We start from the raw sequence: 14427 nt of genomic DNA, 5'->3' as shown, positions 1-14427 counted from the left end.
AATCTGCCTGAAACACGGGAGACCCGGGTTCGATCCCTGGGTCAAGAAGATACCCTGGAGAAGGGAATGGCACCCCACTGCAGTATTCTTGTCTGGAGAATTCCATGGACAGAGGAGCCTGGCGAGCTACAGTCCCTGGGGTCCCGGAGTAGGACACAACTGAGCAACTAACACTTTCACTTACTTTTTTCTTAGCAAATTAACAATATTCTGATAGTTTCAGGTGAGGGAAAGGGACTCAGCCATCAATATACATGTATCCCTTCTCCCCAGACTCCCCTCCCATCCAGGCTGCCATATAAGGTTGAGCAGAGTTCCATGAACTATGCAGAAGGTCCTTGTTGGTTATCCGTTTTAAACACAGCACTGTGTCCCTCCCAAGCTCCCTGGCCATCCCCGTCCCCCGCTCCCCTTCAGGGACCACAAGCTCATTCTCTAGTGCCACTTGCTCCGTCGTCTGCAACTGTTGGCGACCCCACGGACTACAGCCACAGGGCTCCTCTGTCCATGGAATTCTTCAGGCAAGAATACCCGAGCGGGTTGCATTTCCTCCTCCAAGTCTGTGAGCAACAGACTCACTCCAGAACTCCAGCAAGGACCCCAGGGTTGGGGTGGAGGGCTTGTCCCACGGGAAACACCCAGCGGCGCCACCGGGCCCTGGGCAGGGCTGTTCATGCTGAATCAGCTTCTTGATCCCATGCTCTGTCACTTTTCATCACGAGTCTAATATATTAGTGCTTCTCTCTGCCAATCAATCAGAGCCCGTGCATATGGGCGCTGTCAGCAGTCCTCCGCAAGCGGAACTCCAGACAGACACCCAGGTCTGTCAGCTCCCCCAGCGACACCCTTGCAGCCACGCTGGGTCCTGCTGGCTTCCTTCTCAATGTATCATCTTGGTTACAGCCAAGAGGAAAATACAAGAATCACATTCTGGGGCCATTTCACTGCCTCGAGGGACTGCGAAATTCTAGTAGCAATGACAACAATCACGACATAATTATTATTAAATGGTAATAGTGACTGTCACTATTATCAGAGCCAGCACCGTTGGTGAACATAACCTGTGTGTGCCAGGCGCTTGACTAAAGCTTGTCTAAAGTCCTTCCTCCAAGTGTCTCATCAAGGTCCCTCTGCTAGGCCCGTGGACACCCAGCATGCCTCTCAGTGCTGAGCAGAAGAGAAGAGGCCAGGCCTGTGGAAGAAACTGCTCGAGTCTGCAACTTAGTCTTTGGGTCTCAGTACTCCTGCCTGTAAAATGGGGATAATAACGTTTGTGGCAAAGAGTTAACACAATAATGTGTGCAAAGCACTCTTCCCTGTGCCCAGGGGAATGGAAAGAGCTTCCTACAAATGATAGCTCTTAGAGAACTGGGGATGATTAAAAAAAATTTTTTTTGAAAATTTACATCCATATTCCCATCTCCGAGTCCCCATTCAAAGACTGACAGGAAAGGAACATCCTGAGGAAAGACGGACCCAATGAAAAGCAAGGTGATGGCAAAAGTTGATCTATCATGCAGGCAAAGGTCTAATTTTGCTCTCAGGAAAAATGAAAGAGGAGCTGATTCAGCCGGTGACGCTTCAGCAGAGTGAGCCAGGGTGTGCACACTGCACTGGGAGTGGTATCAGGGCAGCGTGAGCTGGAGGAGGCGACGCCCTGAAGCTGCCTGCAGCCAGACGGTGGCCTCTGTACTCTCTCCAAAACCAGCTCGGGGCGTGAGCCCAGAGACAGGGCCCAAGGGCTCCGAGGAGAGAGAGGACAAACAAGAGCCAGACTACACCAGCGGAGACGCCAGTGCAGGCCACTCATTGCACGGATAACACACTGCGGCGACAGAAGCAGGTGCCTGCCTTCTTTCCGGGCCCCTGGCGGACTCGGCATCACCGAGCTGAGCAGCAAGGGCCCCTCCACCGTGTTGAGCCCTGCCCCAAGGCCACATTGCGAGGCTTGTACTAAGACCACAGAAGTGGCGCTGAGAACCGAGGTCACTTCCAAAACTGACTTAGCCCCCTTGTACCTGTTGCCAAAAGGCCCCCGATCATCACTACCAGGCTTCCTGACTTCAAATTAGGCCAAGATTGCCCACTCCAGTAAACACCCTGGAGCACCCCCAACCAATCACCTAATACCAACCTTCCAGCAGGAATTCTGTCTCGGGGCCACAAAAATTGGCTACTAACCCACGAAAATTGTTGACTCTCCCTGGTCCACTACGCTCACACTGCCCACATTATCTCTGCCTTTTGTTCTAAATAAACTCCCTCCCTTCTTAAATGCTCTGTGTCTGGAAATTCTTTTCCAACCCAGGCTCGGACTGCCTGAACACAGTGCACGCATATGACAAAGCAGAAACAAAATAGGTAGTGTGCACACAGGGACGGATGGATCCACAGGCTATGGATTGAGACCATTAGGTGAAAAATCCTGGGTGGGCCACTTACCTGCTGTGGGGCCCTGAGACACAATCTCTAAACCACATACACCTCACCGTCTATCTGCAAAATGGGGGCATAAAAGGATCCAACAGGATCACCCGTCATCCCGACTGGAGAAGGAGATGGCAACCCTCTCCAGTACTCTTGCCTGAAGAATCCCATGGACCGAGGAGCCTGGCGGTGGGCTACAGTCCTTGGGGTCACAAAGAGTCAGACATGACTGAGCATGCACACACACATCATCCCCATATCCAGTACTGCTTTGTGCTGAGCGCCCTGCTAGATGCTGGGGATACCAGGATGCCTGAGCCAGGTGCATGCACAGCCCAACAGACTTCACCTTCCAGTGGAGTAAGAGAAAGACAGTAAACAGAGCCAGTCCAGTACATCCAAAGCCGACAAGGAAGCGAATCCACACGGGGAAAGACAGGGTCTCCCTAAGCAAGAGACACTTGAGTTGTGACCTGAAGGATTAGTTGGGAGTGAACAAGGTGAGTCCTGGGACCAAGCACAGGAGGAAGGTGATCACAAGACAGGAAAACACAGCTCAACACGCGGCCATGCAGGCAGAGTGCTCGGCAGAGCTCCTATTGTCCAGAAGGTGTTCAAGACACGTAAACTATATTATCATCACAGCTGCTCTAACAGGCACTGACAGAGTCCCAGGCTTGCAGATAAAGAGAGACAGGTTTGAGGGGTCAAATGTGAGAAGAAAGTGGAACTGTCTAGACGTCCAAACGCTCCAGCAAAACCTTATTACCATCTTCCAAGGCTAGCAGAGCTTCCCAGGTGATGCAGTTGCTAAAGAATCTGCCTGCCAATTCAGGAGACGCAAGAGATGCGGGTTCAATCCCTGGGTCAGGAAGATTCCCTGGAGGAGGAAATGGCAACCCAGTCCAGTATTCTTGCCTGGAGAATCCCATGGACAGAGGAGCCCGGCGGGCTACAGTCCATAGGGTGGCAAAGAGTACACATGCAATAACACGAAGGCTGGCAGAGCCTCCAGAGACGGGCAATGAGAGGGGGACTCAGAGCTTTCCGGAAGCTATTCTCGTCTTCCTGTCAAAATCCATGATCACACCCACTCATGGGAGAAAAACATCACCATACTCTGAAAAGGAACCTTCCGGAATTCATGATCAAAAACAGGGATCTGTGTGCAGGAGAGATGCTAGCCAAGCCACTGGGACAAGTGTGTGTGGGTGCTGGGGTGGGAGACAGGATGCTGCTTCTTTGAAGGGCCACCTAGGGAGAAAGCCAGGAAGATAATGCAAGAGACACCCCCAGTGGACCAGCCACACACAATGGATATCACTGAGAAACCTGAGATTCTTTTTCCCTATAAACAAATCCCCCATCTTGCATGGAAGACTTTGTTCTAAGCCCCAAAAGGAGGATGGGGGGCAGGGGGGTTAATTTCTTAGATGCTGTACGACTTACCCATCAGTGCTGGGAAGGCCACAGACTGAATTCAGGTAAGGAGATGAATCGGAACTTTGAGACAAAAGCTGGCTGGCCAAGAAGGCACACTTCTTTGTTCACTGTCCTGAAAAATATCTGACAGTGTTTCCCACAACATGCAAGCCACAAATGTACCATGGCATGTCGCTGCATTAAATCTCCCAATGGGGGACTTCCCTGGTGGTCCAGTGGCTAAGACTCCGTGCTCCCAATGCAAGGGGCTCAGGTTCAAGCCCTGGTCAGGGAGCTGGATCCCACGTGTCGCAACTAAGACCCAGCACAGCCACACATATAACAACAACAAGAACAACAAGAAAAAAAAAAAAAAAAGCCCTGCCTATGGCTTAATTGGAACAAACGCCAAAGTCGTCATCAGGTCTCAGGAGCCTCTGTGACCCAACTTCACCAATATAGTTGTGTCCGTTTCAGCCTCAGGGCCTTTGCACTTGCCATTCCCTCTTTCTAAAATGCTCTTCACTCTAGAAGGAATGCTCCATCTGAGCACTGTGCATGTCAAGTGCTTGGAATAGTGCTTGGCACACAGTAGGTTCTCAATAAATACTTGATCCATAGCAACTGGTTTTTCCTGGAGTCATGTATGGATGTGACAGTTGGACCGTAAAGAAAGCTGAGCACCCCAAAGAATTGATGCTTTTGAACTGTGGTGCTAGAGAAGACTCTTGAGAGTCCCTTGGACAGCAAGGAGGTCAAACCAGTCAATCCTAAAGGAAATCAATCCTGGGTATTCACTGGAAGGACTGATGCTGAAACTCCAATACTTTGGCCACCTGATGCGAAGAGCCGACTCCTTGGAAAAGACCCTGATGCTGGGAAAGATTGAGGGCAGGAGGAGAAGGGGGCAACAGAGGATGAGATAGTTGCATGGCATCACTGACTCAATGGACGTGAGTTTGAGCAAACTCTGGGAGATGATGAACAGGGAAGCCTGGCGTGCTGCAGTCCATGGGCTCACAAAGAGTCAGACATGACTTACTGACTGAACAACCACAACATATCAACTATTGCTTTTCACCTAGATCTCAGCTCAAATCTTTCCTCCTTGGAAAGCCCTTCCAAGTCACTCTTAATCATACCGTCACGTCATAATTTTTGTAACACTTGCCCTTATTCTCATAAAAATGTATTTCCATCCCTTGCTTACTGTCTGGCTCTCCCCAGAACCAAAGAAGCTCCATGAGGGCAAGGTTTTCATTGGCCCTGTTCCCTGAGCAGAACACCTAACATGTGGTATGTTCTGGATAAACACTGATTATGTAAGGTACTCCTTCCCCCAATACAGACACACCCATCCGCAGTAGTAAGCACACGTCACCCACATCTGTTGTGTCTGGCAACCAATGACAGACCAACAATAATGACGGTGCTCAGAGCAACCCCAGATGTAAAACATGAGCATGGTGGTCTCTCCTTATAAATCCATGGGTCATTGGGAAAGATTGAGTGCAGGAGAAGAAGGCAGTGACACAGGATGAGATGGTTGGAGGACATCGCCAACTCAATGGACATGAGTTTGCGTGAACTCCGGAAGATAGTGAAGGACACTATCCTTCACTGGAGTGCTGCGCTCCATGGGGTCACAAAGAGTTGGACGTGACTCAGCAACTGAACAACATTTTCATTAAGAACCTCCAGCCCCAACAACCTAGTCTGACCACGTTCTCTGTTGAAGTCATCTGAAGGTGCGGGGTACCCCCTCCTGTTGAAGTTCCCTCACTGTTAATTCTTTAATTAAAGTTTTAATATTTATACTGGTGCCTCGAGGCAATATTTTAAACAACGGGAGGAAGGCAACAGGGAGAGCCTCAGACCTTCTTTCAAAACATCATCTCCAAGTCTAAGGTCTTCAGCACAACAAAGTTTCATCTCAGGCAACATGGGGGAAGGAAATGTGACAAGTGACCACCTTTTGGGAAGTCATTCAGTATTAACCTGTGAACCATGCTTACTACGTGGCTCTCATGCTGGGTGGGAAAAGCGAGATGGGCTGCCCTGTGTCCTTCAGAGCAAATGCACGCGGACTTCAACAGTCTTCACACACACCACTGGAAATCCACTGCCTCCCCAAAGTATTTTCTGCGTCAGGTCCGATTTCGCTCTTGGAATGTGTTCATTACTCCACACAGCAGCTTAAAGGATGCAAATAAAATGGTCTAATTTTGGGAAAGGTGAAATGTCAGACATATTTATACAGGGCAGATCTAATTTTCTAAATGCAAAAAAAAAATTATCTGAAAGGAATTTTAGAAAATAAAATGATTTGGATGGCTTGTTCTGAAAAGGCTAAATTTGCTTTAAAAAAAAAAAGTCATCAGAGACATAAGGATGTCGAAGAGGCCTATGCTCAGACATTAGAGGAGTAGGTAAAAAAATAGCATCAATTATCATGAAGAGAAAAATAGGGCAGAGTGGGTGAATTCCAGGAGGAGAAATCTGCTCAGACCCACGTTTTGGCTCGTTTCTGAGTGGAAAACTCTGGGACCGCGGGGTGACATTAAAGACGGTGCGTGCTTAGGAAAGGAACTTTCACAAGATGGTACTTTCATCCCAGGAGGCCGAGGAGAAGCAGGCTTTTCTGCTGATTGAAGAAGAAAACTGCACAACCGCTGTAAAAACTTAATTTCAGGGTACAGGTGCCTGTTGAGATGTTGTCAGATGCTCCCAACCCACCTCTTAGCCAGTGGGCAGCATGTCGCTGATTCCTCCTCAGAACATGAGGAGAGGTCAGGCTTGGAGAGAATGAGGTTCTGTTGAGAAATCTCCCTTTATGATTAACCTCCTTTTCTGTTTCCGCTGGAGCCGTTGTTTAAAAGAAAGTACATGTATGTAAGGGAGGCTGCCAGCCTTCTGTATCCCACCAGGTGTCATAAGACTCACAACAGAGAGCAATCTATTTGATAAAAATAACGAAGACTAACGTTGTCTAGGCACTTAACCACGTGCTGGACCGTGCTCTGTGCTCATCGCTTTCTTTAATTCTCCCCTAGACCCGCTGAGGCCAATCTCACCATTGAACCTTTCATCTGGCAGGCAGATAATCTGAAGCACAGAGAAGTGAAGTTGTTTGCCCAAGATCACACAGCAAGCAGGTGCCAGAGCCAGGGCCCGGTACTCCTCTCAAGCCTTATCTCTGGATGCTAACGGTACCCTTGAAAATTGTAAAGGATGAGGCCAGCCTCTTCCTAATCCAACTCAGTCATGAGTTAACATAAGGGAAACCCAGTGGATTCCTTTAGATCCCAGCACTTTCCAGATGAGCTCAGAGAGCAAGGCCTGGAGTCAGTCCCAAAGTTTGCCTTGAAGCCCCCATCAGAGCCACATTTACCCTTCATGGGCCCAGGTCCTTGCCTGTGATAAAAAAAGACCTAGCCAAAAATAAAACTGCCCACAGCTCCAGCCAGGCCCTCTGTGGTCACTTAAAAATTGAAAGGATCCAGGCCCTCTCAGCTCTTTCATTTTTCCCTTTGTAACAAAGATAAATGTGAAACGGAGGGTGGATGAACTAGGACAGGAGCAGGGAGCCATCACCGGCTGGGGCGTGTCTTAAACTTGTGCTGAGAAGGCCAGGCTTTCTGTGGAATTTTTTTTTCTTAATAATAAACATATATACAATCAGTATTATTATAAGAGAAAACTCCAGTTATGTGCATCACATTTCGGCTCAAACAAAGTGATTCCAGGACACCTCCCCTACTTCTTTCCCAAGTTCAACTAAGACCCTGGGTAGGGTACCAGTTCAGTTCTCCGGACTGCCAGGCTCGGATTTACAAGCAACCCCGCCCCACAAGTCCCGCAGAAGCACCTCTGCCCTTGCCCGGGCAGAAGCAGAAAGGAGAAGCCCCCTGTTTCCTAGAAGCAGAGAACGGAGCTGGAGGCTCCGGGGCCAGGGCGGGTCGGGTGTTCCCCGCCCTTTCCGCGTGGGCAACTTCCGGGCTGGCCTGCTCTCCTGGAGCTAAGACCTTGAAGGCTCCCGGACCATCTCAGCCGGCTGGCCCCCCGCGCAGCTGCAAGGTGGGAGTAGAAACTCGTCAGCCCTCCCCTGACCTTCTAACCCTGGAGAGTTGGGAAACTGGGGCCGACAAGGGGCAACCCTGGCCTTCCCGGAGAACTGCTCCTGAGTTTCCTTCCCAGAGTGAAGGTGCCCTAAGGCACCAAAGGAACCAAGGGGCGCAGCCGGAGTTTCCAACTCCTGAGTTCCCAGGCTGGCGCCCCCTTCCCTTCCCCATCACCCAGGGTCGAAGGCAGAGGCATTTGGGGGCGTCCCTCCCGGAGCCCATGAACACACACTCTCACTCCAGCGCAGCGACCCTCCGCTTCCCGCCTCCCAGAAGGGATTCGGTGCTTCCAAACGCCCTCCCAGGCCACAGAGTGCCTTCTCCCCCGGACGTGGTGAAGGGCGGTGAACAGACAGCGCCCCGGGGTGCACCGAGGGCCCCCTCGCAGCCGGCCGGGAAACCTAAGCAAAGTGCGCAGGCCGATCCCCGCTGCTCGCTGCACCTGCGCTCGCTCCCAGGAGGACGGCCGGGGCAGCCGGGGCGCTCCGGAGCGGAGCTTCGAGGCGAGCAAGGGCGTGCGTCTGGAAGGACGCGGGGGCCGGAGGGGTCCTGATCTCAGACGCCGGGGAGGACGTGCCGGGAAATCTCTCCAACGCACTGAGAAAGTTCCCAGTCTAGCACGCCCAGCCTGGCCCTAGGAGGAAGCCCGTGCTCGAGGAGTCAGCTCTCCCCTCGGTGGGACCCTCTGGTCAGCTGGGGGCGGGGGCGTGGGGGGGGGGGCGGACACGGAGGCGGTGGCTCCGCCCGGACTTACCTAGAACTCCTGCCGCGCCCGGCTCCGGTCGCCTTCCGCTGGGCCCCAGACCCTCGGATTCCCCCGCGCTCTCGGCCCCCTCAGCCACACTCACCATGAGCTGGAGATGGCGAAAGGGGGTGCGGGCTTCTTCCACGCCGGCCGCAACTTTGCTTGCAGGTCAGCCCCGCCCTGGCGCCCCTGCCTGGGCGGCAGGCTGGGCGCAGTTGCGCGCGGCGCAGGTCACGACCGCTGGGCCGAGGCGGTCACTACCAGGCGTGCGGAGCGCCAGGTCCCCCAGACCCGGGGCGCGCAGTCCGCTCCTCCGCGCTCCGCCCGGGAGGAGGCTAGGAGTTCTCGCGCTCCGGGCGCAGGGGCGGGGCGCGCGGCCGTCCCCCTCCAGATGCGGGGTGCCCCGCTGGCTCCTTCCTCCTCCCCTGCCCCGGAGCTGTGCGCGCGTGGGTCTGGCCGCGGCTGCTGCCTCCGCCGACCGCGGGCTGGTAGAGCGCCCCCGCCCCGCCGCGGGGGCCGCCGGGGGCCGGGGTAAAGCGGGAGGGATTCCCCTCGGCGAGTTCGGGCTTCCCCACCCGGCGCGGACCCCGGGTTCCGTACGCCGCCGCCGCCGCCGAGGCTGGAGCACCACTTCCAGGCAGCGTAGCCTGTGCCACGGCTCCGGCTAGAGGAGGCGGTGGCAGCGCGTCTCGCAGAGGGACTGGAAAGGAGGTGACCTTCAAACCCCGCGCTCGGGGAGACCGGGAGGAGGGCTGGGGTGACGGAGGGGAGCGGTGTGCACCGGGTTGGCCCGCGAGAGCGCCGGCAGGCGGGCGGCAGAGAGTCAAGAGGAGAGCTTCAAATAAAAATATGGATTAGGAAATAAACAAAGGAGGGCGAGAGAGCGAGCGAGAAAAATGTGTGCATATGTGTGTGCGTGTGCGCGCGTGTCTGTGTGCGTGTGTGTGTGTGTGTGTGTGTATGTGTGTGTGTGAGCGCGCGCGACAGGCGCCGAGCGGCTGCGGAGCCAAAAATAAGCCCGAGCGCGCGGGAGCGCCCCCTCCCCGGTCCCCTCGCCCGCACCGCCGCGGCGGCGGTCAAGCTTGCAGACCCGTATTCCAGCGGGCCGGTGGAGAAGCGTGCTACCCAGGGCCTCGGCCTCCTGGGGTGAAGGGGTGAGAGTTGGAAGTGGGGTCGTGAGCCTGGGTCTTTGGCATCCCCCAGTCCTGGTCCCAAAGTGGACTCACTCACAGCACCAGCGCCCCTCTCCACCCCTGCCTAATGGGGAGAGTGGACGGATCCCCTACGGAAATGCTAAGTGGAAGAGGTGTCTTGCCCCATTCGCTTCTGGTCTGGGAAATTTTGAGGCCGGGGAGAGATGGAGCCAGATCCGAGATGCTTGAATTTATCCAGGCCCCACGGTCACCAGGCAAGCAGTGGGTGTGCGCTGGCCTGGGCCACCCCTCCCTGGCCCCTCGTCCTGCTCTAGAGGGGACGTCCAGAGACTGCTCTCTCCGCAGTTGCCTGTCCCAAGCCCTGGGACGCCTCCGTTAGTCCTCCCTCTCAGTGAGCGCTCACTATCACCACATACTATCCAAGGTATTGACACTGAACTTTCTCAACACCTAGATGAAAGGTGCTGCGGGCCTGCCCATCTCCCAGAGGAGAAAACAGGCTTAGAGGGGCTAAGGCGGCAGTGCTGCTTCTTTCCTGAGCTGACCCTGGACTCACAGAGCCAGACATTCAGATTTTTGCTTTTTGATAAACACCTAAAATGGTGATCAAATTGTACACGAAAGTTAGAAGTACACGAAGTTATAGTTTGCCCAAGGTCACAGAATTGGCAAGAACCCCAGCATTTGGGCAAGACCTGCTTTCTTGGGGTGGACCACTGCACCGCACTGCCCTGTGAGGGGCAGGTGGGATTTGGCAAATCCAGGTTCCAGCCTTGAGCACCCACGTGCAGGCTCACGGTTCATCTCCCTGCTCTATCCTTTGATTATTTTGCACTTGAACCATGGCTCCTCTCCAAGCAGAACTAACTGTAAGATTTCCAAAAGCAGGGACCATGTTACATGTATTGCTTTGTATCATGTGTATTTCCTAAGTGGTTACTGCATAGTAGACTTGTCAGAGTTACCCTGAAATACTGTCTGGCTAGGATTTCTTCTGACATTAGAATAAAAGAAAGGGAGCTTCTACCTACAACTGAATTTTTCAAAAAAGCAACAAAAATAACTTTGCAAAATCCAGAAAGACATCATTCTCACTGCCCTAGTAGGTGATTTTGCGATTCTGGTTGGTTTCACTATATGCATCCAGAGGACTCTCTTTGATGAGAATGTATTTGTATATAAACAACTTTTTTTTTCTTTATACTATACTAGTTTCTTATCCGATAGTGATAGCACAGTGAAGCCATAAATCTGGCTTAGTAACATCATAATCATTTTCCCCAGAAACTGTTTACAATGGGAAAACCACCAAATTTCAATGTAATTGTCTAGCCGTGCAGGGAGATGAGATGGGTTGTAAAAGAGGTATTCTCAATTTAAAAGCAAATTATCAATAATGAGAGAAGAAATAAATGGCAGTTAATGGGAAGTTCTGTTGAAATATAATGTTTTGTGCAAATGCACCAAGAGGAATTGTTTCTCCATTGCTCCTTCATTTTTATTGCAGAAGGCAGAAACACTGGCTTTTGTTTCATTAAAACGGGTGATCTTGGGATGCTTTATTACTTTTTAATATATATTTTTCCATTGGAAATGAAATAAAACATTCACAACTATCTCCAAATCAAGGTCAGTCTGAGTCGACTCCAACTTATTTATTTTGGAGTAGAAATAAGCTTAGGTGTATTAGCGATGAGTGTCAGGAATGACTCACTGGTGCTGTATTGCTACATGGATTATGAAAGCTTAATATGAGTGGGCAGACATTCATTACAATTTAAAACAAAATTTGAGTAAAGATCAATATAGCATGCTATTATGCTATTCATCCAAAAAGTATTAAGTTTGTTTTTCACCATGACCTTTCCATTCCAGGAAAAACCGGAAAAATTCTTGAGTTTTTCTGTCATTCTTCCACGTTGAGCCACTTCTAAGTAATGAGAGGTGCTGAAGTAAACAGCTCCTAACGCATCTGAGGGTGGAGGAATGCCCAGCTCTGGGGAAGAACTTGGAGCCTTTGGCTCCTCCTACTGGACGTGAAAGATACTTTGCAATTTGTATTGTAAGCAGATGTCAAAAAGGTGTCATCCACAAACAGGTAGGCAAGAATGACACTGTGTCCTCATGCCTGGCTGAGAGTATGTTGTGCTATGCTGTGCTAAGTCCCTCCAGTCATGTCCACCTCTTTGTGACCCCATGGGCCGTAGCCCACCAGTCTCCTCTGTCCACAGGCTTCTCCAGGCAAGAATACTGGAATGGGTTGCCATGCCCTCCTCCAGGGGATCTTCCTAACACAGGGATAAACCTGCATCTCTTATGTCTCCTGCATTAGCAGACAGGTTCTTTACCACTAGCACCACCTGGGAAGCCCTGAGAATATATTAAGCCTACTCAAAAAGTTCAAGATCTACTTAGAATGTAAGTGTCATCATTTTACTTTCAAACTTAAGATCTCCTGGTTCCTCACTGCCCCCCAAGATAAAGTCTAAAGTCTTCTACATGAGTTTCAAGTGCCTCAATTTTCTGGCTCTTATTTACGCGGACCCTATGGTCCAGAGGTGAATTTCTGTTGCTTGTCCCCAATCCTTTGCAAATACTGTTCCTCCAACATGGACTACTCCCTCTGACTCTCTTTTCCTGGATAATTTCTGTTTATCTTTTAGATCTCTGCTTCGACATCACTTCTCACTGCCAACCCTCACCCCACACACAAGATACGGCAGCGTCTCTCATTGGAACTCAAGCACCTCTCCATACGTTTATCTTATCATCTGCCTCTGCTTATTGTAAATTTTCACTTCCATTCGACAGAAGGGTCCTTGATGTCAAGGACTTTTTCTCAGTGCACGGGGCCAAGCACACAAGCTCCACAAATGTTGGTGAACCTTCCTTCTCCATTCCAGTCACCACTGTGGGCATTTCTGCCAACCTGCTCATCCATTCATTTAATCCTCCTTTCTGCCACCAAACCTGTATTTTACTAGAGGCTAGTCTCTCATGTCTCATTTAGCCTATAAATTAGACACACTCTCTGCACTCAAGAAGCTTATAATCTACTCAGCCATAAAAACAGAATGAAATGATGCCATTTGCCGCAACATGGATGGACCTAGCAATTATCATACTAAGTGAAGTAAATCAGAAAGAAAAAGACAAATACTATATGATATCACTTTTATGTTGAATCCAAAATACAACACAAATGAACTTATCTATGAAACAGGTTCGCAGACGTAGACAGCAGACTTTTGGTTACCAATGGGGATGGGGATAGGGGAAGCATGGATTGGAAATTTGGGATTAGCAGATGCAAACTGTTGTTTTAGGACATATAAACAACAAGGGCCTACTGCGTAGCACAGGGAACTGTAACAAATCATAGTGAAAAAGAATATATGTGTGTGTGTGTATGTATAACTGAATCATTTTGCTATACAGCAGAATTTAACAATGTGAATCAACTATACTTCAATAAAATAAATCTTTAAAAAAGAAGCTTATAGTCTAACATGATTAATAGGCAGCACATGTAAATGATCTCAAGTGTTTGGAAAGATTTGGGCCCGTACTGAATGGGAGGATGCAACTAGACATGAATGAAAAGGTGAAGGCCAGCCAAAGCTTTCTAGAGGACATCGCCTCTAAACACAGACAGACAGTAGGAATTACCCAAAGAGTTGGATGAAGGACATTCCTGGAGAAGAATACAGCTTGTGAGACTGTCTGAAGCCAAGCAGAGTAGAGCTCCTTCAAGGAGTAGCAAACTGGTTCAATATTAACAGAATCATGCTGAGTGCAAGGGTCTGGAGGGTGGTGGGGAAGCGAGACAGGGAACAATGAAGCCGAAGCGCAGACGAGGAAAGCCCGTGAAGACCCCTGAACTGAAACACATGGTGTGCTTGCTCTACCCCCCAAGGCAGCTTTTGACGGGAGGACTCCAAGGCTGGTCAAGACCCACCATCATATGGTGGCATGTCCTCGACTGCATTTGCCCTCTCTTCCATGACCATTTTCTCATTATTGTCTTATATTTATTTAAGAACTGTTCCAAATGGTCAGTGTGAGCATCCAGCAAATTCTGGGAACTGCTAGGTCACTCCAAAGTGGTCTAGGGTTTCCTGGGAGCTCAGTGGCCAAGAACCTGCCTGCCAATGCAGGAGATGTGGGTTCAGTCCCTGGGTTGGGAAGATGCCCTAGAGAAGGAAATGGCAACCCATTCCAGTAGTCTTACCTGGAGAATTCCACAGACAGAGGAGCCTGGCATGCTACAGTCCATGGGGTCGCAAGAGAGTCAGATATGACTTACCGACTAAACAACAAAAACAACCACCAAAGAAGTCTAGGACTTCTAGGAATGATCAGTGGTCATTCCTAGACAGGATAGGAGAAGGATGAAAAGAGCAAGCTAAAACAAATTGATGCAGCCAAGCACCCTTCTGGGTCTCTTCTTCCCAAAGGACACCTTTCCATCGCAGTCACTGAAGGAAGGATGTACAGGTCAAATTTATTTGTGAATGACTCTGATTCAATACAGTGCTTCATACAGACCTAATATTAT

At 50.6% G+C, this 14427-nt stretch overlaps 1 protein-coding gene and 1 long non-coding RNA gene across 16 annotated transcripts in view; one reads left to right on the top strand and one right to left on the bottom strand.

The window, feature by feature from the left end:
• RBFOX1 (RNA binding fox-1 homolog 1) overlaps nucleotides 1-14427 on the bottom strand; it is a 2345672-nt gene that overhangs the window by 1649074 nt on the left and 682171 nt on the right. Inside the window, exon 1 of one of the 14 annotated variants that reach the window (XM_070460580.1) lies at nucleotides 8819-9349. The exons of the other annotated variants lie outside the window; for them this stretch is intronic. Coding sequence (XP_070316681.1) covers nucleotides 8819-8821 — 3 coding nt within the window. The 5' untranslated portion in view covers nucleotides 8822-9349. Of the gene's footprint in view, nucleotides 1-8818; nucleotides 9350-14427 lie in introns of those variants that run through there. 14 annotated transcript variants of the gene reach the window in all.
• Nucleotides 7880-13328, top strand: LOC139032754 (uncharacterized). 2 transcript variants are annotated; one of them, XR_011485352.1, is made up of 4 exons: nucleotides 7880-8658; nucleotides 11745-11967; nucleotides 12101-12287; nucleotides 12533-13328. It is a non-coding gene; the product is annotated as an uncharacterized lncRNA (long non-coding RNA). The 2 variants fall into 2 exon arrangements; XR_011485351.1 differs by lacking the exon at nucleotides 7880-8658 and adding an exon at nucleotides 9337-9426.

Source organism: Odocoileus virginianus, chromosome 33 (genome assembly GCF_023699985.2).
Source record: "Odocoileus virginianus isolate 20LAN1187 ecotype Illinois chromosome 33, Ovbor_1.2, whole genome shotgun sequence".
Lineage (NCBI taxonomy): Eukaryota > Metazoa > Chordata > Mammalia > Artiodactyla > Cervidae > Odocoileus > Odocoileus virginianus.
Note: the sequence above shows the minus strand (reverse complement) of the source record. Positions and strands in the feature narration are given on the sequence as shown.